The 17763-nt window shown below is 34.3% G+C and overlaps 4 protein-coding genes across 4 annotated transcripts; 3 read left to right on the forward strand and 1 right to left on the reverse strand.

Annotated features, from left to right (window-relative positions):
- The first annotated feature begins 2270 nt into the window (after nt 1-2270).
- On the forward strand, nt 2271-6165 carry LOC139876338 (elongation factor Tu, mitochondrial). The gene is made up of 12 exons (XM_071863647.1): nt 2271-2518; nt 2957-3032; nt 3163-3255; nt 3383-3457; nt 4112-4216; nt 4335-4425; nt 4533-4738; nt 4872-4955; nt 5065-5127; nt 5215-5277; nt 5401-5641; nt 5729-6165. Exons 1-12 carry the CDS (start codon nt 2331-2333, stop codon nt 5797-5799), a joined length of 1356 nt encoding a protein of 451 aa, XP_071719748.1. The 5' UTR covers nt 2271-2330; the 3' UTR covers nt 5800-6165.
- Nucleotides 6166-7165: 1000 nt separating this feature from the next.
- Nucleotides 7166-11003, reverse strand: LOC139876731 (uncharacterized). Its single transcript, XM_071864105.1, has 5 exons — nt 10737-11003; nt 9815-9968; nt 8630-9029; nt 8467-8538; nt 7166-7847 (listed from the first exon to the last, which is right to left on the reverse strand). The coding sequence occupies exons 1-5, from the start codon at nt 10821-10823 to the stop codon at nt 7349-7351; spliced, it is 1212 nt and encodes a 403-aa protein (XP_071720206.1). The 5' UTR covers nt 10824-11003; the 3' UTR covers nt 7166-7348.
- Nucleotides 11004-12645: 1642 nt separating this feature from the next.
- Nucleotides 12646-14554, forward strand: LOC139874684 (uncharacterized). Its single transcript, XM_071862094.1, has 2 exons — nt 12646-12675; nt 13778-14554. The coding sequence occupies exons 1-2, from the start codon at nt 12646-12648 to the stop codon at nt 14552-14554; spliced, it is 807 nt and encodes a 268-aa protein (XP_071718195.1).
- Nucleotides 14555-14715: 161 nt separating this feature from the next.
- Nucleotides 14716-15914, forward strand: LOC139874685 (uncharacterized). Its single transcript, XM_071862095.1, has 3 exons — nt 14716-15122; nt 15285-15514; nt 15838-15914. The coding sequence occupies exons 1-3, from the start codon at nt 14716-14718 to the stop codon at nt 15912-15914; spliced, it is 714 nt and encodes a 237-aa protein (XP_071718196.1).
- Nucleotides 15915-17763: the final 1849 nt, after the last annotated feature.

The following is a 17763-nucleotide window of genomic DNA, read 5'->3' on the forward strand; positions in this document are numbered from 1 at the left end:
AGAGAATCAGTACTTAAACCACAAAGACTTAAACAACACAACAACAACAACAACAACAAAACTCAATCTCACATATACGAGGTATTGGGTAGGTGACATGTAGACAATCATTCCCTTAACTTAGAATAAAGACAAGTCTTTTCTCTACCCGAAGTGAAACTACAGAGACTTAAAATAATAGGAAAAAAAAAACTTAAAATAATATAAGACAAATCTTTAGATAGAAAAAAATTAAATAAAAACACATAAAGTGTTCACGTGTAAACGTGGGAAATGGATTTAGATGCAAGGGTATTTTGTAATTTAAGAGATACTAGTGAAATGACCCGTGAAATTACGGGTTTGTTTAAATAAAATAATTTAATGACATATTTTAGGTACTAAGTGAATGTAAATGCTAAAGTCATCTATTTTAATGACCCGTTTGACTAAGAAACTTGTCGTTATTTTTAAAAATATATAGGGACGTGTATTTTCGCAAAAATATGTAACGTAATTAATTTCGTAAAAAGAATTCATATTTGAATATTAATAATTTAATAATTATAGTTATAATTATTATATTAAAAGTAAATAATAATAATAATAAAGTTCGCTCAAAGTTGATTATTTATATTTTTAATAATAATAATAATTATTAGTAATAATAAATGTTTTTTATATTTTTTTAAAAAATTAAAATACAATTATTAAATAAAAGTTGTACAATATGCTTTAAAATTTGGGTGTTCCGTAGAAGATTTTACAATTTGGGAGAGATTAATATTTTCTTTTATAAAAGATTTCGTATAATTTTCTTAATTAAATTAATATATAATTATGACATCATCATTATAAAAATTAAAGGCTAATTAGCTTAATGATGACATTATCATTTTAGAACTTTATATGACTATATAGATTATATGAATATGATTGGTTAGTAGAATAAAAAAAATTTAAAAACTAGTAAAATGACTCGTGAAATCACGGGTTTGTTTAAACGAAACAGTTTAATTATATGTTTTAGGAATTAAGTGAACATAAATGTTAAAGTCATTTAGTTTAATGACCCGTGAACCCACAGAGTCCGACTAAAAAACTCGTCAATTGAACATTTCATCAAACACCTAAAATGCATATTAAACAATCTACATCCAATCATAAGAGATAATATTGGTTATTATTTTATTTTAAAAATGTAAATTAAGATATAAATTTAGAATTATTTTCCTTCAGCTTAGCTTTTATATCTTATCGTACTCAATTCAAAATAATTAATTAAAATAATTCAAAATTATTTAATTTTAATAATTAAAATAATTAGTAATTGTAATAATTAATTAATAAGATTCAATTTTAATTCAAATTTATTTAGATTAATGAAATCACCCGTCATGCTTAGATTTTTTTTCTTTTGTTTTTTAATTTTTTTAAAAAAAAGGAATTAGCCTAATAATGACATTATCATTATAGAATTTTAATAGAAACTATAGATATGAAATGACATGTTTGAACCAAACTATACTAGGTTTATATAATCAGATGATAATAATAATTTTCAACATTTACATATTAACTAATAGACAAAAATTATGAATAGTGAGCAGGGGCATTTTCGACTTTTCACCTTTTAAAAAAAAAATTAACTAAATTTTATTTTACCAACGACGCCCCCACACTTTTTTGAAAAATTCACATCGACCCCCCCAAACAGGGGGTAAAGTGTCAATTAACCATTTTCATAAAAAATCTTAAATAAACTACACCCAAATATTCAACGGATCATATCTTCTCGCTCGCAACGAGTTAAATTTTTCTGACACCATCGTTAAACTCGAAATAATTTTAGGAACACAATGTCACTAGCTATACGCAAAACGGACGCTTTTTAAAAAACGCCAAATATTTGGGTACTTTTCATACACTTTGATTTTGCGTTAAATTTTTAAAAGTCGACAATTCCATAGCGAAACGCGGAGATGCGTATATATTGTTAATTTAAAATAACATTTAAATCTCTCACGGGTTATACCTTTTAGTTCGACTCGAGTTGCGCTTCAACGACATCATCGTTAGCCGCAAAATAATTTTACTAAACGCAATAAAATACATTGAAAACCGAACCCCGGCGCGAAGCGAGGGTTCGATAACTAGTTTAAACCAAAATCTTCTCGAAAACACTTGGGCCTATAATTAAGCCCAATGCAAAATCCGGCCCATTATCATCACAATACAGACGGCAGAGCAAAACCCTTGATACTTTTTCCATGTAATCAAAATCACATCCCTAAAACCCACCAAAACCCCCAAAATCACTACCCCTCTCATTTCTTAATTCACGCAAATCAATGGCGGCTGTTGCATTCAGAAACCCTAATTCTAGACGTTTATTCAATCTATCTTCTCAATTACGTTCTAGTTGTCGAGGATCTGTAATTTCAGCTTCCGGTTTACCGGTTATCGATTCGATTTCTGGAAATGATAACGCCGTTTCTTTTAATCCGTGGTGGAGATCCATGGCTACGTTCACTCGAACGTAAGTTTTTATGGTGTATTAGATGTATATGCATTGTACGTTGCTTTGAATTGCGTGTTCGATTTAGTTTTTTAGATACTGTAATTATTATTGTATTTTCGTTTTATTTGATTTATTAGGTTTTGGAATGTAATTATTATTAGTCTTTTGAACGATTTGATCTTCGTATTAGCTATGTTTAGGTAACATGACTATTGATTTTGAATATGAAATGATCTGTTTTTGTGTTACTTCACCATTTTATTTCTGATTTAATATGATTGTGTGTTTGTATCAACCTGAAGTTATGGTATTTTAGTATACATGGTGAATATATATGTAAATGTGGTCGAAAATTACGTTTGTATTTACTCTTTTTGGTACGTGTTACTCTGTGGAAAATGTTATGAATTTTTATTGCATATGTTTTATGGTGTGATCTTGATCTTTATCTTTCAGGAAACCTCATGTTAATGTTGGAACGATTGGACACGTTGATCATGGAAAGACTACACTGACTGCTGCAATCACAAAGGTTGGATTTTTTTTTTTTCATTTTGGTGTCCCTGCTCTATTTGATTATGTTTATTATGACCCTCAAGTTTTATTTTATTCAAAAAGTTTATAGTACTTAGCTAACTGTCTAGTTTATGTGCTCTCTTTAGGTGCTGGCCGATGAAGGGAAGGCCAAGGCTGTTGCTTTTGATGAAATAGATAAGGCTCCTGAAGAGAAAAAGAGAGGAATCACAATTGCAACGGTTTCATATTGCTTTACTTTTCTTCATAATTCAACTAATTCTTTCTGTACAACGGGATTATACCCGGCCCAATCCTATTTCAAACAAAAGAATATCTACATATTTTATTTCTGGTTTGGTTATGCAGGCCCACGTGGAATATGAAACTGCTAAAAGGCATTATGCTCATGTAGATTGTCCAGGACACGCTGATTATGTTAAAGTAAGAGGATTTTGTTTTGTGGTTTAAATTTTCATAGATATTATGTTTTTGTATACGGTTCCTGTCATGTCTGATGTCATTTAGTCAACGCCTCTCAAGCCATTATTATAGTTATTAGATTATATTGGTCTTACAAGATATTTGGCTGTGTGTTACATACATCATTTTGATCACTGTATTCTCACCTACATAACACGTATCATTACAAGAGGTCTCAGGTTCGAATCCCGTATGGGACGAATATTTAGTGGTGGCCAGGGAAGGGTTGGAAACAGCCAGGGAGTATTCCTGCTGGGCTGCGTACATCAGAGTATGGGGTCGGATTACTCGCCCTCCCGGGTAGCCCGAACAGGGAAAAACCTTCTACCTTTTACCTTTTTACCTTTTTATAACACGTATCATTACAATAATAGATGATGCTTATTGTTTTTACTTGTTTAAAATAAAATCAACAAACATTAATAACCTCACCTTTTTAACTATTATGTGAGTTGTGTCATTTGCATGTTACAGATACTAGAAACTTTTTTTTGCTCTGTTTTTTGTTGTTGTTGTGTAAAATCTGTTATCAGAGATACATAAAATACAAGGGTTAATTTTTTTTTTTTTTATTGTAATAATCATTGTTTTACTTTATGAATTGTTTATTTGTAGAACATGATCACTGGAGCTGCTCAAATGGATGGAGGAATTCTTGTTGTATCTGCACCTGATGGACCCATGCCACAAACAAAGGAACATATTCTTCTTGCACGACAGGTTTGTTTCTTTAGTACAATTCATATGCATATTTACTTTATCCAACAAAAAATAACAAAAAAATGGAGCTTTACATGATTTTATAAAATCAAAGTTGAAACTGTCTGCAACTGTGCAGGTTGGTGTGCCATCGCTTGTGTGCTTCTTGAATAAAGTTGATGCAGTTGATGATCCTGAGTTGCTTGAACTAGTTGAGCTTGAGCTTCGAGGTAAAATCTGACTTTTTTTTTGTGTTCTTGTTCATTCATAATAGAAGTTTAATAGAAGTTTTTATTTTTTATTTTATTTATTTTAAATAAGTTTGTGTGTGTTGCAGAACTTCTTAGCTTCTATAAGTTTCCAGGGGATGAAATCCCTATCGTACGAGGTTCTGCATTATCAGCTTTACAAGGAAACAATGATGAAATTGGAAAGAATGCAATTCTTAAATTGATGGAAGCTGTAGATAATTACATTCCTACCCCTAAACGCGAAAAGGAGAAGGCTTTCTTGATGCCAATAGAAGATGTTTTTTCAATTGCGGTAATAATTACATTGTTTACAAATCATCCTTTTTTTTATTTCAGTAAATTGTATATGTATAGGGTAGATGAATAATTTTTTATATTATGACATTAGTTAATAATATAGTTTTTGAATAATTGTCTACATATAGGGACGTGGTACTGTTGCCACTGGCCGTGTTGAACAAGGGATGATTAAAGTTGGAGAGGAAGTTGAGATTATGGGATTAATGCAGGTAATGTAAATTTTTTTGTTTTTTTTTTTGTAATTAATTCTGATTGTTTGAATGATTATTTCTTGTTACTCTTTTAATGGTTGCTTAATATTAAATTTTATACTTTTAGGGCTCGAAAAAAACTACAGTTACTGGTGTTGAGATGTTCAAGAAGAGTTTAGATCATGGTGAAGTAAGTGATTATTCATTCGCATTATTATCTTAATAACTTCAATTTAAAAATTAAAATAAATAATTTATGTTTCTTTTATTTTGTTAGGCTGGTGACAATGTGGGTCTACTTTTGCGTGGTATAAGCCGAACTGATATCCAGCGAGGACAGGTATAATTTTAATATATTTATGTTCCCTTAATTTTTATTATTACTAGAGGTCTTAAAGTTCAACCTACTTGTTTAAATTTTATCTGGCAACTGTTTTTTGTGTTTTATAACAATCTTGTTCAGGTGATTGCAAAGCCTGGAAGTGTAAAAACATACACGAAGTTCGAGGCTGAAATATACGTTCTTACAAAGGATGAAGGTGGACGGCATACTGCCTTTTTCTCAAATTACAAGCCTCAATTTTATTTGAGGACCGCTGATGTCACTGGGACAGTCGACTTGCCTGAAAACATAAAGATGGTTATGCCCGGAGACAATGTGACTGCTGGTTTTGAACTTATTACACCGGTTGTCCTTGAACCAGGTTCGTTTCATATCTATTTTTTTTTCTTCATATTATATGTTATATTTATTGATGATGTATTTAAGTAGATTACTGTTTGCATTACAGGGCAAAGATTTGCACTGAGAGAAGGAGGTCGAACTGTTGGTGCAGGAGTAGTTTCAAAGGTGATAAGCTGATAAACGGGAAATGTCGCTTTTATTAATTTTTTTCTATTTTGTCCACTTGGTTTTTTAGGAAGAGGTAAGAGACATAAATTTGCAACATTTGTTTTGTCCTCTGCTTTTATTTATGATCATAACCAAGTTCTGCAAACTCAAAGTGAGCATGTTCTCTTCCGATTGTCAATTGAACTAATAGGAATAAACTATCTAGGGTTACATGTAATTAAGAGTTTGGTTTGAGGCTATTTTTGATTATATTATTTTGCTTAATGACATTGTGCTCATAACACAATGTATAAGTTACTATACATTGTGACATTGTGTAGCTTTTTGTCTGATGATTATCGAGTTCAATGCCCTGCTATCTTTCATTGCAGTTTAGTAGTTATTAAAACCTCATGTAATTTCCTAAAACAATGATCCTTTCATTGCGCCACCATTTGTATGGGTATGTTTGGTCAGTTAGTAACTAGTAGCTGATAGCTACCTGGTAGTTTTTTAGATGGAGTCGTTAAGAAAAAGAGCAATGTTGCATTTGTTTATTTCTTAATTGAGTGAGTTAACGCTGAAAATGTTGAACTATTAGGCATTCAACGTGTTTGTTTCGGACCTTTGAATGATAGATATTGGTGAACCGTAATTCTCTTTTAGCTGTTAAACATCTACATTTAATGTAATATTCTCTTTTATTTATATCAAAAAACACTTATCAAACTGGAGAAGAACCTTTAACGAATGTTGCAATGATACATGGCACTATCATTAGCTTGGAGAACTGGAGAAGAAAACCTATAATGAAATATTGAAATGTGTAATTTCGGCAGAAAGTTGCTGCAGAACAATTAGATTGCAACAAAATAATAATTGTAGTTAATAATTGAAGGCCTGAAGCTAAATGTACAAAATATATATTTGATTCGCACATTCTTGCAATCTCTTGCATCAATTTTTAGTCTTAATTTTAAGGTTGCAGATGCGAAACCTCTTTATTTGTAGCATCCAATATCAGTCTTCTTTATTAATGTAAATGATTTCCAGACAAGATTCAAGAGGTGCATTCACTAAGGGCCCGTTGATTCCGGAGGATTTGGAATTGAATTTAGACACGCATCGTGTCTAAATTTAATTCCAATTATGTCGGAATTCTATTGGAATCCGTGAGCCAAAGAGGACCTAATTGAAATCATAATTCTGTTCATCAAAAGTACGATAAGTGATTCCATCGGTCAATTTGCTAAGACCACTCCTTTGTAAGGGTGAAAATCATAGTTTCACATCGGTCACGGGACTCGAACTAACTGACGCACCCTATGATGGGGGTATGCCGAATTTTAACCTAGGGCTTGACAATGAGATAGTAAGTGGTCTAATCATAGCATAATGACTCTAAACAAAATTTTTGTTTCAATTATCAAGATATGTCAGAATACATCTCGATTTAGAGTATACTAATTTTTGGCAAAACTAGAAATGATCAAAATTCATCCTCCCTATTATATCCACCCAAGATTTACACCATGACACAAAACACAATTTTTTTACATCAACTGGTGGTCTATTTTCTTCAAGCAAGCCTCAACAACATAACTGCCATCAATGTTGCTGCTCTGAAATATATCTCCTTCAAACTTCTATCCAAATTCTTCATCATTTCCTCATCTTTCAACCCCTTTTTCTTATTCGAATTCTTGTTAATCATCACAATTGTATCTCTCAACCTATTAACCGCCCACGAAAGCCAAACAAGTCCAAACCCAAGTCCCGTGTTTAGGAGTTTTGATGAACAAAACGGCACCCTGCCACTTGCTACTTTACACACAACAGAGAAAAGAACCGCAATGCCGGTTCCTGCTATGCTGGCTGAGAACTGCGTTAGGAGGTTCGGTAGCTCGGGACCTGATTTCTTTAGCACGGGAATGGCGGATTTACCGTTTCGGTTTTTGTCTACTATGATAGATAAAAGGCTTTCACAAGCTTGAAAGTAGTTACTTCTTTGTTTGATTGCGGACTTGTTACGGGTTCCCTTTTTCTTTGGTGATGGTTTGAGTTTGATCCTCTCTGGGCTGTTTTATGTCATATTAACATGTAAATCATCTTAACTACTGATAATCATCTATATAAGTAAAAGAAAAAAAAAATGCACATAAAGGTGCTTTTATTATTTTATAAGTTTTTATTCGCCGTTTACAAGATTTGCTAACTCAAGAAAAAAACGAAAATTTTGCTTGTAAATGGTACGTATGGTAAGGAGCTTTTTAGAGCTTTTAAGAGTTTCTAGCTTTTATGAAAAAAATTCTTATTTAATAATAAGCTTCGTTTGATTAAAAGAGCTTAAAACTTTTAACAGTTATTTTTTAAAACTTTCTTATTTAAAACTTTTGGTTTTGTTATTCTACCCGTTTTAACAGTTTGAGTTATTAGTAATTAGTAATTAGTAATTAGTAGTATTAAAACATTTAAAAAGCTAAAAACTATCATCTAACAAATAGATACTAGCTATCAGCTACAAGCTAACAACTACCAGCTAACAGCTACGATCTAGTTTTACCAAACATACCCTAAACAGGTTCGGTCACATATGTGACTTCCCAAGACATTATTTTCCATAACTTTACCTTTTTTTCAAGTAAAAAGTCTAGCAAACTTTATCTCTTTTTCCAAAAGTTTATCAAAGTGACATACCTCTTTGAAGGAGCAACTACAGTTTCAAGCTCCAACGCAGAACCATAGTAGCTTGTTTCATCATAATTCATCCTGGTATAACGAAAATGTCAATCTTTGTATTTATATTTCCAACCGGGTCAACTAAAAATAAATGCTTATACTTAAATATACGCATACATACCTATCAAACTGTGGTACCAATGACAACTGTTTCGTCCAGCTAGTCGTCTTTTTTGACAAGTAAAACTCAGCAAGAATCGAAAGTATGTCCTTCATCTCAGTTCTAGTCCCTGTCAACGAGATTTTTCCGTCTTCATGGAACATAATTTCAGAACGTCGAACTAAATCACCAAAAAGATCCATCAAAGGTTCTGGCGTATCAAATTCGGGACTTGGAAAAACAAGCTGGGTGTCGATATGGGTATGACCCGTATCAGGAAAATATGGTTTGTAATCGGCTGACACAGTTTGAATACCGGCTAAATCAGAAAGCGATAAATGATCTAGTCCATCTCTTTCGATTTCAGTTAATCCAGACATAGGAAACTTAAAGCTGAAGAGTGTTGAATTTGGGCAACAATCTGTAGAAAACATCCATCCATGATATTAGTATATGTAAGGAAATACCATCCAAAATGTCCATTTTTTAGTACAAGGTATAACAATACACCCTAAAAAAACAAAATTGTAAAAATGCCCTTGCAAATTGCAAGGTGTCTTTCGACCTCGCGAATTGGTCTTGCGACCTTGCGAACGGCTTAAACCGGGCACGATCGAAAATTTGAATTGCGATATCTTTTGATCCGCAACTCATATTTAGGCACTGTTTTTTAGAAAGTGTGTATTTTTTAGAGGTTTATATGTTTTTTCCAAAAACCAAAGTTTCAATTTTTATTTAAAAATCGACCGCATATTGCGAATTGCGATTTATGTACAAATGTATGATTTTCAAGTTGTGTAATGTAGTTCAAATTGATTGATGGGATTCGTTTTGTTTTAGTTAATAACGGTGGAGAATTAAACCAATCACAAATTAGAATATTTTATAGCAAAGTTATGAGCGGACAAAGTATGTTTAAAAGTCAAAATCAACGAAAAAAGGTAAATTTGAAGGTTTCCGTAGCCAATTTTTAAGAAATATGACGTTTCAAAGTTTTGAGTTTGGACGGTGGAGGTCAGTCGCAGATTTTTTAGGGCGTATCGTTTTTTTAGGCGTATCGTTATAGCTTGTTTAAAAAATGAGTGTTTTGGTTAATACCCATTTGTAAATTAGTTGTTTGAATATTCAGATAATATCTATTTATTTATAAAATTAATAGTAATAAAGATATAAAATGTAACGCTAAATCGAGAGGGATGATCAAACCTTGGATATCAATGAGAGCAGGCTTAATAACAGTCGGGTCAATCGTGATGAACCGATTGTTGTCAAATAACCCGTTTGTTGGTCCCATATTAAGCGGACTAGAACGTATGACATCTTCTCGTGGTTCATAGTTAGGTAAGAGACGTTGAGTGTCCTGAAATAAGTTCATGTTCAAATATAAAAAATTTGAACCATATAAACGAGTTAAGTTAAATTCAATCATGTAAGAGCTCAAACAGATCTGTTACTAAACAATCGTAGTCATATGCATATATGTCCTAAGTTGATCGCATATGCGAAAGTGAAGTGTATCCGCTTATTTCGAGCATAGTTGTGAACATGTAATAATTTCAAGTTCAAAAATTAGCCTAAAACCATCAAAGTACTTGGCTATAATCTCAATTTGGACAAATGAATAAGCTTTAACCATAAAAATAATATATAACACAGATGTAAATGTAAATGGATAACGTTTTCTCTGTTAAGTACTGTAATATATAACACAGACGATTTCAAATTAGACAAATGAACAAACATTAACCATAAATAGAATTATAATATATAAGACGGATTTGAATGTAAAAAAATAAGGTTCTCTCTATCAAGCAGTAATATAAATATAAGTATATAACACAGATGGTCTGTTTATAATGAAATTTCAGATAACCTCAGAAAAACTATCCAATAAACCTTAATATAATATAATTCCACCCTAATTCCTCAAGCAGACAAACAAAATCACACATAATAACTACCACAAATTGAACTAAACACATACAAAATAATTTTATTCATCAGATCAGTACAACCTTATAAGTTAGCTAAACATAAAAAAGATAACAATTATGGATTTATGGGTACCCAATTGAACCAAGAACAATACCCTTCAAAATCTTGAAATAAAAAAACATAAAAAAATCACCTTGGGTAGTTTATAGAATCCTTGTTCTTGGAGAAACACAGGGGTAGGAAGATACCCATTTGAAGCCATTAGATACAACTTCAACATGAATGAATATCAAATATTATAACAGATATTTAAACCCAACCCAAGTCTTGTTTATGTGAGGGTCACAACTGGTTACATTTTGTTCTCAAGATTTTCCAGAAAGATCATGTATGATTTTGGTTGGTAAGGAAAAATTGTTGGAAAATATAGAAGGGGATTTTTCTGCTCCAATTAAATTTTTGTTTTATGTCTTATATTATATAATATAATATAGAATATATATATATAAATAAATATAATTGTAATTATATTAGTATGAAATATTTTAAGTGGGGTGGAATATGTTGAATTTTACAGTAATATTTTAATTCTTGTGGCCTTAGGAGGATCCAACTGGGAATCTGAATCAAGACAAACATGGTGCAAGTTGTTGTTGAGTTGTTTATTGAGGATTATTGGCAGTGGGAAGATCTATGACTGATTTTGCATACATAGTCCTCCAAGTATATTATCTTTTGTACAAAGCTAATATTATCAAGCATATATTGACAAAATTTTGTGGATCGTTCCTGAACTTTGTACTAAATATTGTAGGTGCTCTTAAACTCTTTTTTTGACTTCGTTGACCTCGATCATTTAAGTTATTCCATGGATGACCCTCGGATTTGATAACCGTTAAATTTGGGTCGCTAAGTGACCTCACGTGAGGAATATTTTGATCTGTCTACTTTTGTAGACTTTTCTAAATACCCTTTTCCTTTTGAAAATGTAAACTCATTCATTCTAAATAATGTCAATATGAAACACAATGTAACACAATTAACATCAAAATATTTCATTAATGGAGATCAAAAGATTACATTTATAATCATACATATTTCAAAACTTGACTATCAATATTCAGTATTAATACTTAAGCGGCTAGTTCAATTCATAATTTCGAATTCAACCATTTTGAATTCCATTTAGGGTTTTGATTTTTGGGAACGGGTCAAAATTAGGGTTTTGTTTTGGGGACGTTTCAGAATGACCATTATGGTATCCCTGTTATGTATACTGCTATATGTTTTAAAAGGGAACCAAATTTAAACTGACCAAAGTACCCCTCACGTGCAGTTCACGTGAGGTCACTTAACGACCCATATTTACAGATTGTTAAATCCATGGTCATTCCGGGAATAACTTAAAAAATCGAGGTTAACGAAGTAAAAAAAAATAGTTTAAGGTCACCTACAATGTTTAGTACAAAGTTTAGGGGCCATCGACAAAATTTTATCTTATATATTTTATATTTATTTAGATGATATGTGATAGTTAATTATATGATGATTGTCAACGTGGTCCGTACATTGTCACGAAAGATCATTTGTAGCAATACATGATTCCATTATATCCATTAAGCATTCTTTTAGTAGGTTATAATTACAATCGCGTTTTGACGGTTTGAACAAACCTTTTATCAAATTAAATTTGAAAGAAAACATAAAGAATATACTGTATAAAATCTTTTGTAAAAGGGAGCAATGAAAATGATTTAAAAAACTGACAGAAAAACTATTTTTCAACGGTATTGAGAAAAATGGAGGTTTAATATTAAGAGCGTGATGATTTTGATTATTTAATAGTTGGATATTAATATTGTTACAAGCTACTTGTTGAAGAAAACGATACTCAAATACATAATATTTAATGCATTAAATATGTGTATGAGGCTCGCACAAATAACGTCGGTGTTTGAACTTTTCATAGTTATTGGTAAAATTGTGGGGTCCTCGATTGTCGCTTCTTTCGGCATTCCTACGTTATATTCGTTTACATCCTGATTAGGAAAGTCCGTATCTTTTCAAAAGGTGGATAGAAAGGTTTCGAAGTCGGGATCTCGATGAAAAAAGGATTATCTTTCCGTGGAGAGGTTTGGTTGTCTCTGAGATGCGTTGACCGTTTTGTTTTTAATGTTTGTTAGTATCTCTTAGTTTTTAGGTTTGTTTTGGTTTCATAGTGTTTAATTTCGTTTCTCTGCTTGTGGTTGCGATTGTTATCTTGTTTTGTAGGTTGGGTGGTAAGTTCGCGTGGTATATATATGTTTAAAGTTTAATTTAGTTTCGGTTTGACTCGCTTACATATTGCCTTGTTTGGATAGTTATGGTCTTTTAGATCTCGGTGTAGTTGCACGATATGCCGATTAGCCTTGAATCTTTATTTCATCAGTGATAAAATAAAAAACTAACATGTGACTTTCAGACCAATAACTATCTCAAGAACTTTGAGCTGTAAAATAAGCATCAAATCCCCAAGAATTAATTGTCACGAACACCCTCATTCAACTCACAATCACAAACGAGTTAAACAAGATCGGTCTTGCCGGTGTTTGGAATATCACACGCCACCAAGAGTCAACTGCCGGAAGTGGTTTTCCGGCCACTGTTCAAGCGTTTCCCGGTCACTTTTCGGCGATTGAGCTTCAACGGCTTAACTTTTTCTGGCTCAGGAACGATTTTCTCATAGGAAGTAATCACTTTTGGCTCACGGGTTACAGTTTGTTTTTCCGACGACGGCTGGCTGTCACCGGAGATTAACTTCTCCGCCGGTTAACTCTCTTTTTCCCTCTCTGTGATTACTTTACGCCTGTGCTTTACTATATATATCTATATCTAGATCTATATTTCTTATATATAACTTTGCTACTTGCTATATTTATATTTATCATAATTATAATAATAATATACATAATATATCTACTGTATTGTGTTGCATTATTTATTTTTTGTTTTAAAGTAACTTTGCTACTTGTCTTTTCTTTCAATGAGCTGCTTGCTTTGTGTAATTTTTTTTTTCTTTTCTTAACCTAACTGCTATCTAGCTTTAGTTTTGTAACTCGTTTGAGGCCTTTTATTTCTTTTATTTTTTTTGTTAACTATTGATAGCTATTTTGCACTCGTACTATTGTCAGCGTTTTGCTCGCTATTTTTATTTCGGTTTTTTGTAACTCTTTCCTGCTAGTGTGTTGTTTATAGGGTAAGATTAACTTGTCACATACGCATGGTTACTTGAGGTCATGTCCTATTAGCTTAGGGGCGGGTAGGTCTAGAGGGAGTAGAGATTTTCGTGTTAGGATTAGAGTAGGTAATTGGAATGTAGGAAGTTTGACGAGCAAATCCCGTGAACTTGTAGAGACGTTACTTAAGAGTAAAGTGGACATATTGTGTGTTCAAGAGACCAGATGGAAGGGTGAAGAGGCGGTTGACATTGGCGACTACAAGTTGTGGTTTTCGGGTTCCAGAGTAGCTAGAAACGGGGTAGGGATCTTTATAGGGCCCCGTCATAAGGATAATATTGTGGGTGTGGGTAGGTGTTGCGATAGGATTATGTCGGTTAGGTTAGTTATCCAGGAGGAGTCTTACATGGTTATTTGCGTTTACGCACCGCATGCTGGTTTAGGCGAAGAAGAAAAAAGTCGCTTTTGGGAATCGTTAGATGAAGTTGTGAGGAGTTGCCCCGCTGATCATAGATTACTTATTGGGGGAGACCTTAATGGACATATAGGAACAATCTCATACGGATATGTGGGTGTCCATGGGGGCTTTGGGTACGGAGTTCGAAATGAAGAAGGATGCTCTATTCTCGAATTCGCTGTTGCCCACGATTTGGTTGTTGCAAACTCTTTCTTTAGGAAGACGGAAGCTCAGCTAGTAACTTTCCACAGTGGAGGTCATAGTACCCTGATTGATTATTTGTTGCTTCGCAAAGGGGACCTTAGGACCTGCAGAGACTGTAAAGCCCTGACTACCTAGACCTGTTCCACCCAACACAGACTTTTGGTCATGGACTTGGTTTCGCAGAGACGGGTTACTAGGAGAGGGAGACCCGCCCAACCTAGGATCCTTTGGAAGAATCTGAATGAAGAGAAAGCCGAACTTTCAAAGCATCGGTTTTGGAAAGAGTAGAAGCAGTAATGGATACTGTTACTCATGGGGATGCAGATCAGATGTGGAATAGTTTAGCATCAACTATTAGAGATGTTGCTAAGGAAACCTTAGGTGTGGCAGTAGGGACATCGAGAGGACACAAGTCTTGTAGAGAATCATGGTGGATTAGTGATGAGGTTCAAACCAAAGTCGCACTTAAGCAACTGAGGTTTAGGGAGCTCGTTACATGTCGGGACGGGACACGTGATGATAGAACTAGGGCAGAAGAAAGGTATAAAGAAGCTAAAAGAGAAGCTAAGAAGGTCGTTGCCCGTGCAACAGATAAAGCGTATGAAGTTTTGTATAGGAAACTAGACTCCAAAGAAGGAGCAAATGATATTTACAGGATTGCTAAAGCTAGGGAGCGTAGGAGGAGGGATATAGATAACATCAAGTTTATCAAGGATGAAGCCGGTCAAACCATAGTAAAGGAAGACGAAATTAGGAAAAGATGGGAAGGGTATTTCCAATCTCTTTTCATGGGTAAATGACCTGGGCCCCAAGAGGATCCGCAGGACTTGGGAATAGGACAATTTCAGAACTACAATTTTTGTAGGAGAATCAGTCAGGAAGAAGTAAGATCGGCACTAAGAAAGATGGGTAGAAACAAAGCTGTTGGACCAGACCAGATTCCAATAGAGGCGTGGCGGTGCCTAGGCGAGGATGGTGTCAGGTGGTTGACGTGTCTTTACAATAAGACGCTTAGAAGTTATAAAATGCCTACGGAATGGAGACTCAGCGAGATTATCCCCATCTACAAAAATAAAAGGGATGCCCAGATCTGTGGTAATTATAGAGGCATAAAATTACTTAGTCATACTGTGAAGCTTTGGGAGAGAGTGATTGAGACTAGAATTCGACGCGAAACTACGGTTTCCGAAAACCAATTTGGTTTCATGCCAGGGCGCTCTTCGATGGAGGCAATTCATATTTTAAGAAGCGTTATGGAGAAGTATAGGGAGAAACAAAAGGGTCTAGAGATGGTCTTCTTAGACTTAGAAAAGGCCTATGATTGCGTACCGCGAAAGTTGATTTGGAAGACTCTTAATGTTAGGGGTATCCCAAGTAGATATATTAGAGCTATAATGGATATGTACGATGGGGCGAAGGCCTGCGTTCAGACGCCTGTGGGAAACACAGAGTATTTTCCGATAGAAGTAGGATTGCACCAGGGATCAGCCCTTAGTCCTTTCCTTTTCGCTTTGATCCTCGACGAGCTGTCTCGAGGAATACAAGAGAGCATCCCCTGGTGTCTGATTTTTGCCGATGATATCGTGCTTGTATCGAAAACTGTAACACCCCGTCGAAAATTTCTTTAACGGAATGTTAACTCTGGTCCCAGTGCTTGGCTTGACTTCTACGTAACGGCAATATTCTACAGCGGAAGCAATTAATACCTGAGAATAAAACACGTAAAACGGATCAACAATAATGTTGAGTGAATCTACAGGTTTTAGGTAAACAATAAAGTATGTTTAATATTCAATATTGAGAAAACGTTTATTAGTGGAAGACCACCAAGGTTTAATGTTATAGTTGTAGACAACATCGTTTCCTGTTTCAAAAGTTTGTTGACACTAACATGTCAAGTTTTATCTCATTTGTTCGTAAACCACAGTTTTAAATAACATTGTATGGTATCTGAAAAACAGTTATCAGAAAAATAGTTTAATTTCCTTGACCACGATATTTTACAAGTACAACACAAAGTCGTAAAACGTTTGCATAATATGAGCACCTCAATACTAGCAATGACCCGAGTATATGTAACAACCCAACCCGTTATCCAACCTTAAACGCGAAATAATTTTTTTTTATACAGATAAGGTGCGCGGCGCGCACCACCCATTGTGCGCGGCGCGCACAAGGCCTGATCAATTCTGTCCGGTTTTGTCATTTTTCGATTAAAGATCTCCCACTTCCCAACACTTTTAGACAAAATGCTTTTCACAACATCTTATAATATGTAAAACTAACACGTTTCAATAATAAAACAAGGTTTACGTCACCGGGCCCACATCGGCCGTTTTACGACTTTCGTACCAAAATATAAGTTTTCGACTACATGAGTTTAAGTTCCAAACACAACCACGAGCATGAGGTTTAGGGATAAACTACCCAATCCTAAGTCGAAACCAAAAGTAATCCAAGCAAGCATCAAAAGGGGAAATCATCTAATCCCGAGCATACCCTTGCCACGTCCGCCTCCGAACCTAAAAATGTAAACAACGAGAGGGTAAGCTAATGCTTAGTGAATGCAATACTTATACGCATACATACATAATTCAATCACTTGCATACACCTACACAAACAACACAACATTAGCAAACCGCAATAAACGAAAAAACAAATAATTAACGTACAATGCTAATAACACATACACAACCCAAATATCCACAATGTCGACATTCGGCACGATGTTGGCCGACGAAGAGCGGTAGGTCAAATACGTTAACCACTCACCAACCATCGCAACGCGTACGTGACCGACGAAGAGCGGTAGGTCAAAATCGTTAACCACTCCTCACTACGCACCATGAGGCCGACGAAAAGTGCAACCGAAACGTTAACACTTACCTCAATCAAAAGGATGGCCGACAAAAAGCGTAACCGCTTACCATCCTACGATAAATGGACAACGAAGAGAAAATCCCTAAATGGATAACACTCACCACTTACCCAAACACACATGTGGCCGACGAAGAGCGATAGGTCAAACATTAATCACTCGCCACAAAACCAAATACACACATGTGACCGACGAAGAGTGATAGGTCAAACATCGACCACTCGTCACATATCCAAACGCACATATGTAGTCGACGAAGAGTAATAGGTCAAACGTTTATCACTCGCTACATAACCAATACTAACATGTAACCGACGAAGAGCGATAGGTCAAACATTTATCACTCGTCACATGCCTCAACTCCAATTGTGGTCGACAAAGAGTCATTCCTTACGGAAATCACTCACCACATTCCAAACACACACATACACACGTAGTCGACAAAGAGCGATAGGTCAAGCGTTA

The sequence above is a fragment of the Rutidosis leptorrhynchoides genome, chromosome 11 (genome assembly GCF_046630445.1).
Source record: "Rutidosis leptorrhynchoides isolate AG116_Rl617_1_P2 chromosome 11, CSIRO_AGI_Rlap_v1, whole genome shotgun sequence".
In the NCBI taxonomy this organism is placed as follows: domain Eukaryota; kingdom Viridiplantae; phylum Streptophyta; class Magnoliopsida; order Asterales; family Asteraceae; genus Rutidosis; species Rutidosis leptorrhynchoides.

What these genes read in the sequence shown, in the direction of transcription:
- LOC139876338 (XM_071863647.1), top strand. Translation starts at nt 2,331, where the DNA reads ATGGCGGCTGTTGCATTCAGAAACCCTAATTCTAGACGTTTATTCAAT. An exon ending in ATGGCTACGTTCACTCGAAC is followed by an intron (nt 2,519 to 2,956) that starts GTAAGTTTTTAT and finishes TTTATCTTTCAG; the next exon opens with GAAACCTCATGTTAATGTTG. An exon ending in CTGATATCCAGCGAGGACAG is followed by an intron (nt 5,278 to 5,400) that starts GTATAATTTTAA and finishes AATCTTGTTCAG; the next exon opens with GTGATTGCAAAGCCTGGAAG.
- LOC139876731 (XM_071864105.1), bottom strand. Translation starts at nt 10,823, where the DNA reads ATGTTGAAGTTGTATCTAATGGCTTCAAATGGGTATCTTCCTACCCCT. An exon ending in TGCTCTCATTGATATCCAAG is followed by an intron (nt 9,030 to 9,814) that starts GTTTGATCATCC and finishes TGTTTTCTACAG; the next exon opens with ATTGTTGCCCAAATTCAACA. An exon ending in TTGGTACCACAGTTTGATAG is followed by an intron (nt 8,539 to 8,629) that starts GTATGTATGCGT and finishes TCGTTATACCAG; the next exon opens with GATGAATTATGATGAAACAA.
- LOC139874684 (XM_071862094.1), top strand. Translation starts at nt 12,646, where the DNA reads ATGAAAAAAGGATTATCTTTCCGTGGAGAG. An exon ending in GATTATCTTTCCGTGGAGAG is followed by an intron (nt 12,676 to 13,777) that starts GTTTGGTTGTCT and finishes TGTTGTTTATAG; the next exon opens with GGTAAGATTAACTTGTCACA.
- LOC139874685 (XM_071862095.1), top strand. Translation starts at nt 14,716, where the DNA reads ATGGATACTGTTACTCATGGGGATGCAGATCAGATGTGGAATAGTTTA. An exon ending in AGGGATATAGATAACATCAA is followed by an intron (nt 15,123 to 15,284) that starts GTTTATCAAGGA and finishes CAATTTTTGTAG; the next exon opens with GAGAATCAGTCAGGAAGAAG. An exon ending in AAGGGATGCCCAGATCTGTG is followed by an intron (nt 15,515 to 15,837) that starts GTAATTATAGAG and finishes GATGGGGCGAAG; the next exon opens with GCCTGCGTTCAGACGCCTGT.